Below are 13,249 nucleotides of genomic sequence, written 5' to 3' on the forward strand. Positions count from 1 at the left end.
CACTCCAGGGAAGCTAGCGCGCGTCGCCCCGCCCTCTGCCCCGCAGCGGCCGGTAGGTGGAGCCAGCGGCCGGGTCCCCTGCCCTGAGGCGCGGAGCCCATCCCCCAGTCCAGCCTGGCGCGCGAAAGAAAAGGCGGGAGGCGCGCGGCGGGTGTCAGGCTTTATTGCGCAGCGTCGGGGCTGGGGCCGTGCCTCGGCCGGTCAGGCGCACAGGGCGGAGTCCAGGTTCTTGTTCTCCGGGTTGTAGGGCGCCCCCGCGAAGCAGATGGCCGCCTTGCGGTCGCACTCGCAGATGAACAGCTCGCACGGGTCGTTCTGGCCTGCGGGGGGAAGGGAGGCGACGTCAGCGAGGGTCCGGCCGCGGGCCTGGCCCGCCCTGGGGACCGCGCACGAGGCGGGCTCCTTCCCCGTGCAGCGAGCCCAGCGCGGTTCGCCCCGCTCAGGTCTTGGAGCCAGAGGGGGGCAGCAGGGCACGTCTGGCACCCCCGGGCTGTGGGGGCAGAGCCGATGTGGAGCGCTCCGGCAGGGCCCCAGGCGGCGGCGCCTCTCTCCAGCGCCTTGGGCCCGTTACCTTGGAGGGCGAGGACTGAGCTGCAGACTCTGCACCGCTCCAAAGCTCGGCTCTTGCCCGAGCAGGACCTGGGCCAGTAAAAACTGTTGCCTCAAACCCCCCCCCCCCCCCCCCCCGTGTTCACAGGCCTGGGACCACCACTGCAAAGTCCTTTATCACCTACAGGACACCAAACCCCGCCAAGCCAACCACCAGAATTGGAGCAACATAGTGCAGCCCTTGCAAGACTAAATTACCATGTGCCCCGGGCAGAGAACAGGAGGGACCTGCTGCACCAAGACCCTCGTAATGGCAGGGAAATGATTTAGTAGGATAGTCCTAACAAGTGCATGGCCCATGCTGCAGAGGAAGGTGAAAACTCAGAAGGACCCTGGTAACATGATAGCTTCTCCTAGTCCAAGCAATGGCAGCCCTTTAGGGGAGACAGAACTTCTGTTGTTTTGAATCCAATATTTTCTTTTTTTTTTGCCCACTGCTCTGGTCCTGACCCTTTGTGTGTCAATTGTGCCTATCCCCTTTTAGGTGTCACTAGCCTTTGAGGGAATCCCTGTGGCTGTCATGGAAACATTACATACTTTCAGTTTTCAAATGTTTGAACAATAACTGTTAAGAGAGGCAGTTTCAAACTACAGTGATGGGAAGCTTTAAATCTTCCTAGGTGGCAGGCAGGAGAATTTGCAGCCACGATGATTCTCTCTGCTGGCAAGTGAAGCTGATGAACTAAAATAGTTATATTCCTTCCCTTCACTCTCATACCTACTCCCTTTAATTTGAAACAGTGTCAAGGTTCTTTACAGAATACTTCAAACACACCACTACTGAAATGCAGCTGCCCCAGGGATAAAGAGCCACAGTCAAGTAGCCCTCAATAGTGGGAGGAGAGGAAACTATGGGCAAAATACTTGGGTAAACCCCCTCTCATAAGAATTGACATGAAACTTAATAGCTAGCAAGAAGAGATGGAAGCGCTGTGCACCAGACACTGTGTGGAACTTAGTTTAGCGGGACAAAAGGCTTTGTCCTTCTGTGTGTGTCCCAGATATGAACCTGTGATCCCAGGGAGTTAAGGCCTTTCAAACCAGAGCTATGGGCTATGCTGTGTAGAATGTGATTGTTATAGAGCAGGGGTGGCCAACCTGTGGCTCCAGAGCCACATGCAGCTCCTTGTATAGGCACCGATTCCGGGGCTGGAGCTACAGGCATCAACTTTCCAATGTGCTGGGAGGTGCTCACTGATCAACCCCTGGCTCTTCCACAGGCCTCACCCTCTCCCCTGAGCCTGCAATGTCTTTGCTCTTGCCCCTCAGAGCCTCCTGCATGCCAAGAAACAGCTGATCAGGAGGTGCAGGGAGGGAGGGGGAGGTGCTGATCAGCAGGGCAGCTGGTGGGCTGGAGGCATTGGGAGTGGAGTGGGGGAAGCTGATGGGGGACTGCTGATATATTACTATGGCTCTTTGGCAACTCTGGCTCCTTCTCAGGCTCAGGTTGGCCACCTCTGCTATAGAATCTCTAAGGGGAGGTATACCCACTCCTAACAAACACTGTCTCTGCTGAAGTAGGTGATGGTATAGAAGGGAGCCTGCTTTTAGGAAGCACCTTCCTGCTGAAGGAGATGCTGCTTAGATTAAACCCCGTAAAAAAGAAATCAGTGGCTGACGTGAAATAAGAAAGAGTTAGACATACTGCTACAGGTAACGGTGGTGCCTGAGCAGCTGTAGGTATACAGCTCTGTGTAAGGGTTGTCCAGAAGTCCTTTACATGCTGAAAGCTTCTGGGCCTCAGAATAGCAGTTATCATGCACCTGACAGCACCTGTGAAATAATGGGGAATACATTCAAAACCGTGTACTCAGGCTTGAGCTTAGTTGGCTTGTTTTAAATTATCTAACTAGGGTGGATTGTCTAGACAATGCTCTAAACAAAAGGGCACAATGATCAGACAGCAAATGTAGGGCATCTCTGAAGAGAAAGTAATCTGCTAGATAGAGGGCCAAATTCTCAGTCTTATTGTTGCACATGCACTTACATTAGTAGCATTGTAGTGGCATCACTTGGGTACAAAGCCGTATGATGTATGCTTAAATCAGATTACCCAATTGTTTCTCTCTTGGCTGCTACTTAGCACCACTACAAGAGTTGCTTCTACACATTCACTTCAGCTCTTCAATATAGCAACCACCAGCAGAAGAGTGGAACAAGAGGAGCTGCTTGGATGATGTGTACCCTCTGAGAATGTGCACAGTGAAATACAATACAACCCCATTTCTTAGCTCTGAATGTCATATTAGCCAGGAATGTTCTCCAAACACCTACAGACACAGGCACCTGGCAAGGGACAGTCAGCAAAATTGGCAGATACAGCTGCAAGGAGAGGGAAGGATTTTGAGAAGACAAAGTCTCACCAACCTGTCAAGGGTATCCACTGGTGTTCCACTGCCTCCGAGGCCACAGTAGCAGCCATAGTTATTGTAATCCAGTAATGGGTTGCTGCTTGGGATAGTGCATTTGATTATCGCACGGAACTGCAACAGAGCCCTGGAGGTGGCAGCGGCATTGGCCGCACCCACTGAGAAGAAACACAAACGCTCAGGTTGAGCTATACCTGACATTAGCAGACAATACATATTCATGTCCCAGATATGTCCAGTCTGGTTCCCTTGTAGCTGCAATCAAACTGATGTTAATCACAGATCCTAAAGACTGGGGTATGGGGGAGGGTGGGAAAATAGCTTTATTCTTTGAGTTTTTGAAGTTAAAGCAATAATGCTCCTGCCTATCAAAAATGGGGTGCTGCAGAGGCAGCTTCTGAAGGTGGATGATCTCATTGTCCAACTGTAACTTTCCATAGATTACCTGTGTCTGCTCCCATATTTGTGGCAAGATGAGTTCGTACCCACCAAGACCTCCAGTCTGTGATGCATGTGCAAGATAGACAGACTTAGGGTGTGAGAATGAGTAAATGAGGTAGTCATACCTGAAAACAGCAGAATGAGCAGAATGAATTTCATTCCTTCAGCAGGGTATGAAAAATGTGTCTTTGTGGTCTGCATCAGTCTCTTTATATTACAGCCTTACTTTGACAGGTGTGATAACAGGGCAGTGTTTACATTGTTGAATGCAGACTTCTGTCAGTGGATGTGGGATCACAGAGTATAGCAAGGTTGGCTGAAGGTCAGCAGTTACCTTTCCAGGAGCCAACAGGCCAGCTGCATACTTCAGGGTTTTTCTTTTATTTTAAAATTAAGATAATGTTTATGTAACAAGCTAAATTTAAAGTCCTGGAAATAAATTCTTTGCATCCATAAAACAGATACAGTATAACATGGGCAAGCTCCCCAACCACAAACCTCGAAGAACTATTTCCATGCCCAGTGGGGCCTCTCTGCTGAGAATAGCACTAATGGTGGCAGTTGTGCTAGTGACTCTTTTTACACAAATACCTATCCTCCAAGGAACTAGCCTGACATTTTCATAGCACCCTGTTTTATCCCCAGTCCAGAAGGTGCACCTGTGTTCTCCTGGCCTGGTCCAGATAATAGGGTGAAAGCAGTTCACTCCATTCTGAATGCTCCTCTGTCATGAGGTGGGTGGCCAGGTGGAGGCGCTGTGTGATGCTAAGGGATAAGCAGGTTGTTATTTTGAAAACATGAAGGAGGGAGAGGATGGAGATACTCAATGATCCAAAAATCAAAAAAGAGTCCTACAAAAAGTGGAAACTTGGTCAAATTACAAAGCATGAATATAAACAAATAACACAAGTATGTATGGACAAAATTAGATCAAACTGTCTAGAGACAAAAGGGTAACAAGAAAACATTCTACAAATACATTAGAAGTAAAAGGAAGACCAAGGACCGGGTAGGCCGTTACTCAAGGAGGTGGGGGGGGGGAATAACAACAGAAAATGTGGAAATGGCAGAGGTGCTTAATGACTTCTTTGTTTCGGTTTTCACCAAGAAGGTTGGTGGTGATTGGATGTCTAACATGGTGAATGCCAGTGAAAATGAGGTAAGATCAGAAGAGGCTAAAATAGGGAAAGAACAAGTTAAAAATTATTTGGACAAATTAGATGTCTTCAAGTCACCAGGGCCTAGAATACACCTAGAATGCATCCTAGAATACTCAAGGAGCTGACTGAGGAGATATCCGAGCCACTAGTGATTATTTTTTAAAAGTCATGGAAGATAGGAAGAGATTCCAGAAGACTGGAAAAGGGCAAATATAGTGCCAATCTATAAAAAGAAATAAGGACAACCCATGGAATTACAGACCAGTCAGCTTAACTTCTGTACCCGGAAAGATAATGAAGCAAATAATTAAGCAATCAGTAAACATCTAGATGATAAGGTGATAAGTAACAGCATGGATTTGTCAAAAACAAATTGTGTCAAACCAAACTGATAGCTTTATTTGACAGGGTAACAAGCCTTGTGGTTGCGGGGAAGAAATAGACATGGTATATCTTGACTTTAGTAAAGCTTTTGATACTTTCTTGCATGACTTCATAAAAACACTAAGGAAATGCAACCTATATGGAGCTACTATAAGGTGGGTGCAAAACTGGCTGGAAAATTGTTCCCAGAGAGTAGTTACCAGTGGATCACATTCATGCTGGAAGGGTATAATGAATGGGGTCCCGCAGGGATCACTTCTGGGTCTGGTTCTGTTCAATATCTTCATCGATGATTTAGATAATGGTATAAAGAGTACACTTATATAGTTTGTGGACGATACTAAGCTGGGAGGGGTTGCAAGTGCTTTGGAGGATAGAATTATAATTCAAAATGATCTGGACAAACTGGAGAAATGGTCTGAAGTAAAGAGGATGAAATTCAATAATGACAAATGCTAAGTACTCCACTTAGGAAGGAACAATCAGTTGCACACATACAAAATGGAAAATGACTGCCTAGGAAGGAGTACTGCAGAAATGGATCTGGGGCTCATAGTGGATCACAAGCTAAATATGAGTTAACAGTATAACGCTGTTGCAAAAAACTATCATTCTGGGGTGTATTAGCAGGAGTGTTGTAAGCAAGAAATGAGAAGTAATTCTTCTGCTCTACACTGTGCTGATTAGGCCTCAACTGGAGTATTGTGTCCAATTCTGGGCACCATATTTCAGGAAGGGTGTGGACAAATTGGGGAGTGCCCAGAGAAGAGCAACAAAAATGATTAAAGATCTAGAAAACATGACCTATGAGGGAAGATTGAAAAAATTGGTTTGTTTACTCTGGAAAAGAGAAGACAGAGGGGGACACTATAAACAGTTTTCAAGTATGTAAAAGGTTGTTACAAGAAGGAGGAAGAAAAATTGTTAACCTCTGAGGATAGGACAAGAAGCAATTAAATTAAATAGCAGCAAGGGAGGTTTAGGTTGGACATTAGGAAAAACTTCCTAATGGTCAAGGTGGTTAAGCACTGGAATAAATTGCCTAGGGAGGTTGTGGAGTCTCCATTATTGGAGATTTTTAAGAGCAGGTTAGACAAACACCTGTCAGAGATGGTCTTGATCACTGAATGTTTGGCAAGTGGTAGGAACCAGGGGAGCTGGAATGTCTCTCAGCTTCTTAGGGCGCAGAAGCAAGGAACGGCCATAACATGGAAAATATTAGTGGTAGGATGTAAACAAAGGAGAAGAGAAATGTAGAAAGGAATTGTCTGAAGAATTAACATCAGTTACTATGGCTGCAGTTCCAGATCAGAATTCAGAAAAGATCCAGCAGGGCTTTCACTGATATGCAAACTGAATGGGTGGCAACAGAAATTTGAGCTCATTCTTGTGCAGGGGTAGCTATTGACTGGACAAAATTGTGGCTACATTAGCATCTTGCCAAAAGAAATACATTAGCCACAATTAGTTTGTTTGAAATGGAAAAGATTGCAGCCAACCTAATTTTTAATGGCATGCTGTGCTCCCCAGGCTGCTAGGATCAGGATGGCACTTTGCATCTTGGGACCTGCCATCTCCACAGACAGCATTAAAACTAAAGATGCACGGGACAGTGTTGTAGAGATACCTGGCCTGTATTTGGCCAATGGAACCCACTTTGCAAACCCCTTTCCTGAGGGCATTGGAGAATTACCAGCACCTTAAAATTTCCCTTCTCCCATGCATCAAAACCATCCTGGAAACACAAGTATTTCACTCGAATAAACTGTGTATACCAGGAATGATGACCTAATGTCTCACATTAAGAGCAATCCTAGCACTACAGACTTACTAAGTGCACCTCTAATTAGCACTGCACCACCAGATCTTTCCCTAGTTATGATCCTGCTAACCCATGACTGCTTTGGGAACACCTGCATCCACTTCTCTTCAGTCAGATGTCATCAGATTGATGACAGAGTTGCTAATGGAAAGAACTGTTGAATTGATTCCAGGAATAAGCAAGTGGCATGGTACTCACACTCCTGGAAAGACAAACCATCTAACTTAGAGCCAAATTTATCTCTAATGTAACTCCAACTTCAGCAGAATTACTCCAGGGGTGAATTGGGCCCACTATTTTTAACTCATCCACCTGGTTATCTTTTAATCTGAGAGATACTGATTTTCCAGTGCTGGCTTCTGAATTGTGATGGGAGCACCCAGTCACGTCTCTCACGAAGTTTTGGCTTCTTTCAAGATCATAAATGATATTGAATAAAAGTGGGTTTAAAGACAAGCAGCTCCCCACTAGCCACCTCCCTACAAGTACAAGCACCCAGTACTTTGTTATCATTTTCCTTAATCTGTGGTCCTTCTGACACTTTTCAATATCTCAATTTTTCGGACAAGTTTCATTCACGTGCTTTGCTAATATCCAGATATTTCAGCAACTGTTTCTTTCAGCTCCTCATTTTGTGCTTTGTGTGACCAGGTCTCTCCAGAACTATTTTTATAAATAAAAACTTGCCAAATTTATTACTTATGGTTCCATTATCCTCTAGAGATGCAACTACACTTAGACTTTTAGCCAGTTCTCCCACTATATCTAGTACCTGTACCACCTCACCAAAACTAGCAGAAGAGACCACTTACATTCTTACCAACCTATCTGCTAAGCCTCCTCAGCATAGGTCTAATTAACATGTTGCCAAAACCACTGGGTGACCAGTCTACACTAGTGCTCCTACCATTTCAAACACTGGTGGAGCTGCACAAGGGCTAGAGAAAGGGTGGGAGAACCGCCGTAAATTCTCAGTTGTAGACTAGGCCTCTGCTCAGATTCTCACGATAATTGTATTAAGGGCTTGTAGCTAGTTTTACCGGTTGCAACTACCAGGATTACTTTTTTCCTCTTTTTGTGTGTCCCACATGCTGTTTGTTGTTTTTTAAACTCTTGGTTTCCTCCCCAGTTCTCTAAGACTCCCATCCTTGGTTCAGAAAGTTAATTAATTCCCTTTACACCGAGATACAGATTATTCAGAACATTTGCTTAAGTACGTGTTCATTTTCCAAGTAGTTCAAGATTCTCATGACTAAACTGTCCAAACCTCTTATTAAAGCCAGATTTAAAACAATTCAGTATCTCAGTTGCTTTGGAATCACCATTAATTTCACCTTTTCCCCATTGTCTTTTCCACTACTATTTTCACTTTTCATATACTTGTAATCCTTCTTGTTCTCCACTTCTCTACTCTTAACATATTCCTTTTATTGCCTGTAAACCTTCACTTTCTGGGGTTCCTTTCCTCTCCAGTTTTAGCGTGTGCGCTCCCAAAAGAACTTGATGGTTGTGTGTTGTGTATTTTTGTGTGCCCCATGTACATAAGGCACACATGTGGCAGGTACAATTAAAGTCTGAGCATTTGTGTCTAGTGATTTCCAGACAATCAATCCTAAAGTGTGGGAAAGCGAGTTAGTGAGGACCACCCAGACACCAAACAAGGAGAAACAGGATACATTTCATTCTGTCACTGAAGGATACTAGATGAAAGCTCTGGTCTTCATGGATCAGTCTATCCCAAAGCCTCCCACCTTGATAGCTGTGACAACACAGCAGAATTTCCATTATTAAATGCAGACTCCATCAGGACTCTTGGGGTTACTTTTGCCAGCAGATCTTTGAACAGTGTTTCATAAAACTATATTAGTTGCTGCTTATTATTTGCATTCTTCTCTCAGTAGCATTGTGACCTGTTGTGTATTAATTTGAGTGCTTTTTAGGAATCTCCAACTTTCTTGTACACTAACAGATTTTAATATTTCCTCCCAGTGCTCTTTATTCACTAGATTTCTTTATTCTGCACAATTTGCTTTCTTGCAGTCTTAACTCCCTTGTTCTGCTGTGTTCAGCAAATCCAAAGAATACTTCCAGGCTTTCTGATTTCCTGGTGTGTTACTCCTTTCCGGAATCCACAGACATCCATGCATGACCCCTCTGAGGTGGAGAAGAATTATCATCTCTGTTTTACGGATGAGAAACAGATGCTCAAAAGAGAGTTAAGGGATGTACCAGAGCTGGGAGCTGAATGCCAGGTCTGTGGCTCCCAGGCTTGTATGCTAACCACAGGGCAAGATTCCCAGCATCCCCAAACCTGGGTGAAGCTTTGCCCAATTCAGAGCCACTCATACACATACCACAATCGAGGAGGACCATTTTGAAATAATTTATTAGGAATTTAAAACTGAAATCTGGAAAAAGGGTTACAGGTGTGGAGAGAACAAACACTGGAGTGTAATAACTTACTGGCTTTCAAAACATAGCTTTATTTCTTTTTAAAAAATGCCCACCCTCAAACCGGAGCCCCAGCCTCTGGGCAGCAGCAGCACTGGCTGGAGAGCGAATCACAGCCCAGTGGCAATACAGTGGGGCTGTGAGGTGTGTGGAAGGGGGCACAGAAGCAGCTCAGCGCATGTACCAAGAGGGAAGAAAGCGCTGTCTGCAAACCCAAATTTGAAGTATACAGAATAAAAATAAACCCAATACAATGCAGCTCTTCTTTAATTAGGAAATATTAAAAAAACTCAGACATACAGACTCTTGTCTCAGTAACAAAAATTATTGCTTTGTGTTTTCAGTACTAACCCATTAAGTACCTCTGACTAAACAGAGCTCTCCAAATGTATTGCTTGGTCAGGCACGGCCCACACTGCTGGGTCTCAAAACTAGCCACAATGCAGCTAGGGAATCGGGAAGTGGAAGGGAAGAAGGGGTCCATTTGCGCACCGTGGCCCCCCTCCAATCCTTTCACTTACTGGGGCTCATTTTGGGAGAAGAGAGGGAATGATTTTTAAAACTTAAGATGAAGCTACATTATTTCCCTGGGAAAAGTGTTGGGCTGCATCTTAATAAAAGGCTTAATCACCCCCCTTAACAAGGTCTTTGGTTCACTTAAAACAAATCCAGACCCAATCCTGTCCCTTAAATTCCTGCTTGAGGCAACCCCACAGCAGAGGCCACTTGTTAACAAGGGCTCGGGCAGCCTCAGGAGAAGGGACCATATAATCAAATTACAGGACAAAGGACGAACTCCCCCAGATTTCAGGACACAGAGGAAAGCTAATGGGAAGCTGTGATTCTAGAATTCATATGATCCCTGAGAAGCCCTTTACTCACCCTTCCCCCATACAGTACCACCCCCAGTTCCCCCCCGTTAATGACTTCCCCCACCCAATGCCCTGCCCTTCAAAGAATGACCACCTCCACATCCCACCCCAGACGAGCCCTTCCCAGTACCCTGCCCCCTAGAAGATGATGCCCTTCCCCAGACTATCTTGACACAAGTGATACTGTTTGGAGAGTCAATACCTTTCAAAATAACGAAGACAAGCAGGGGCAGTAAAGCCCTTTGCCTAGCCAAACCAGATGCTGGCACTTAGGGAGCCCAGTGGTGGAGTCTGTACATCAAGCGACTGGAAGCAGCTTTAACCCGCTCAGCAAAATAGCCGATGGCCGGTAAGTTTCATTTCCCTCTCCCGCCCCTTCATCTCAGAGGTCTTAAAATCTTACAGTAAAAGGTATACAAAAAAGAAAGGAGTCCTGACAGGATTCTGCTGGAGAATATTGCTCACACTGAGGTGCCAGGTTCAGGAACCTGGAGCTGCTCCTTGAGTCAGGCTGCAGCCAGGTTCACCTCGCGATATTTACATATTATACACTAGGAAAAAGAAAACCCCACGTAAAACTAAACCTAGGAAAACAAAAATACTTTCAGCTGTAAGGATAGTGTTTTTACTTAGCAAAATATACATTTTGTTTTGTTCCGTAGCGATGTCCCACCTTTTCAGATCCTTGGAGCTTCACACATTTCAAAACCTCACATTTACAAAACAGAAACAATTAAAAACAGTTTCTTTAAAAAAAAATAGAAATGCGTCAGTTCTGCTCAGCGTTCTCTCTCTCTCTCTGCGTCTCTCTTCCCTTCAGAACTGCATTCACATCACATACTGTCCTTTAAAAATTTTGACAACAACAGAGTTGAAAAGATTCAAAACAATTTCAAAGCCAAATAAAAATACTCCTCATTAAAAACTACCTAACACGATCACAAAGCCAATTCATAAAATATGTCTACTAGCTCAGGAAAGAGCAAACAATGAAAAAGGAGGGTCCCCCCCCAATAAAGATAAAAAAAAAAAAATAAAAAATAAAACTACCAGCTAATAAAATAAATAAAGAAGAATCGGTGGGTTGGGGAAGGGAGAAGCGTAAACCATCGGTGGTTAGTAAGAAAGCGAGATGATCTCCTTGGGTTCAGTCCAGTGTGGTCTGTTCAATGGGAGAGATCAGGGCAGGTCAGCAGGAGCCTGGCAACCAGCCGGCAGTGTGCAGTTTTATTCAATAGAAAGGAAACCTTGGCTCATCCCCCAAGGCTCACCAGATCCTCCAGCCCGCTGTCCTTGGTTAGGTAACGGGGAATCTGCAGGAGACCAGCAGAGGTGGAGAGTATGGCGGGGTAGAGGAGACAGAAACAGAAAAAAAAACAAACTAACAACTTTTCATTTTTTTGTCATCTAACACAGCAACAGGGGGTGTCCAAGCTTCCCCTAATGCAGGATTGTGCTGGCACCTTGGCAGTGGCATGAAGATTGCACCTGACTGGCAAAGAAGTGGGGCAGAATGCAACTGCCCCTATCTTTAACATGAAGGCGTGGGTCAAAGGGACAAGCCCCAGCATGCAATGCGGCCTGACTTCTTGGATCAAGGAGTACTGAATGCTAAGATCTGCAGGCTCCCTGGCTCAAACTTCTGTATTAAAGACGAGGCTAGTTATATACTGCAAACTGAACTCAGCTGAAGAGAAGCAGCCCAGTCACTCCCTTTCCCTGGAAACATCTGCCCTACTCATTTCAGTCACATTTCTCTTTTTAAACTACCAAACTTCTGCCACTTTTGAGGTGTGCACTGAGACCCTCCAACAGCTCTCCCTCACTCCCTTCTAAGGGACACAGCTGGAACTGCATGTAGGATTTTCCCCTCTCCCATCTAGATGTGGAAGCCTCTTTTCTCTCCACAGATCATCTCCATGCTCTCAGCAGCAGTGAGATTTGCTGAGTTATCCGCATGCAGGGTAGTGTAAAGTAAAAGGGTTGGAGGGGCTTGTCTTTCAGAGTGCCAGTGCAAGAGCTCACATTGCCTTAGGATTTTGGCCAACTGTGCCTGTCTGTCTGTCTCCGTCAACTCCCCAATTTCTACCAGGTCTCCATTTCCCTCACTCCACACCCTTCCAACTGAGCACTCCCCCGTCTCCCTGCCACCACTGGGGCACAGCCACTTATTCTTCTGGCCTCAGAGACCTGGAGGAGCTTCCCTTTAGAGCCCAACATTGACACTAATTGGCCAAAGAGGTTACTCAAGCAAAACACCATTTCCTTTCCCTTCCTGCCCACACTCAATGGAATGCCTCTGCAGCACTTCAAGCATGGGGACCAGAGTCTGGGAGAAGGAATTAGAACCTGGGTCACTGGGTGGACAGGACAAAAATGCAGCCCCTCGCCTGGCCTCCTTCCTCTCACCTTCAGATGAAGCCCCTGAATGATGGCCCAACAACAGGAAACTCTCACTGTAACTTAATAATACAATCCCCTCCTGAGCTTAGCTTCACTCTTCTCACACCCTTCCCGCTCCCTCCTGTTCAAACGTCTTACCTCCTGCCTCCTTGGTTGCTAGCTTCAGTGGTACCCATTGGTAAAAGCCGTTGCAATCAAGGGACCCTACAGAGGAAGAATTCAAATCCCCTGATTAGACAAACCACAGGAAAGAGGTAGAGTCCATGAGTGTGATTTGTCCATCCGTCCCTCCCCTTTGTAGGAATTTACTGGGATGTCAATGTCCCTAAATGTACTATTTCTAAAGACAGCCCTACCCCCTTTAGAGATCTACTGGAATCATTTAGTCCCCCAATCCACTATGAGGAGGCCTCCCAGCACCCTGAGATTTACATGGAGTGATACAGTCCCACTCAGGAAACATGCCATCACTAGACCGTCTCTTCAGAGCCGCCTAATATCCCCCTGCAGAGTCCTATGGAATCCCCAGTCCTCTCCCAGCTGTAGCCCAACATTCCACAGGGAAACATGCAGCAAGCAGATATTTGCTCTGCACTCTCCCCATCCCTGTCCAGCCTTGTGTTATTCCTGGGGACCCCTGTGCGTTCCACCCTTGGAAGGGAGTTCTGTGTTTCATTTTGATGGTGAAGAATGGTTGTGGTCTTTCTTAACACTTACAGTGGTGAGTTCAGCTATGGC

The 13,249-nt window shown here is 45.6% G+C and overlaps 2 protein-coding genes across 11 annotated transcripts in view; both read right to left on the reverse strand.

The window, feature by feature from the left end:
- Window positions 1-154: 154 nt before the first annotated feature.
- Window positions 155-3,835, reverse strand: PLA2G1B (phospholipase A2 group IB). Its single transcript, XM_050923670.1, has 4 exons — window positions 3,545-3,835; window positions 2,977-3,136; window positions 2,255-2,382; window positions 155-320 (listed from the first exon to the last, which is right to left on the reverse strand). The coding sequence occupies exons 1-4, from the start codon at window positions 3,618-3,620 to the stop codon at window positions 202-204; spliced, it is 483 nt and encodes a 160-aa protein (XP_050779627.1). The 5' UTR covers window positions 3,621-3,835; the 3' UTR covers window positions 155-201.
- Window positions 3,836-9,152: 5,317 nt separating this feature from the next.
- MSI1 (musashi RNA binding protein 1) overlaps window positions 9,153-13,249 on the reverse strand; it is a 41,808-nt gene continuing 37,711 nt past the window's right edge. For all 10 annotated transcript variants that reach the window (XM_050923638.1, XM_050923632.1, XM_050923639.1 and 7 more), the window contains 2 exons: window positions 12,650-12,715; window positions 9,153-11,421 (listed from right to left, as the gene is read on the reverse strand). In XM_050923638.1, the coding sequence (XP_050779595.1) occupies window positions 12,674-12,715 (42 nt within the window). In that variant the 3' untranslated portion in view covers window positions 9,153-11,421; window positions 12,650-12,673. The remainder of the gene's footprint in view (window positions 11,422-12,649; window positions 12,716-13,249) is intronic.

This window comes from Gopherus flavomarginatus, chromosome 15 (genome assembly GCF_025201925.1).
Source record: "Gopherus flavomarginatus isolate rGopFla2 chromosome 15, rGopFla2.mat.asm, whole genome shotgun sequence".
Taxonomy (NCBI): Eukaryota; Metazoa; Chordata; order Testudines; family Testudinidae; genus Gopherus; species Gopherus flavomarginatus.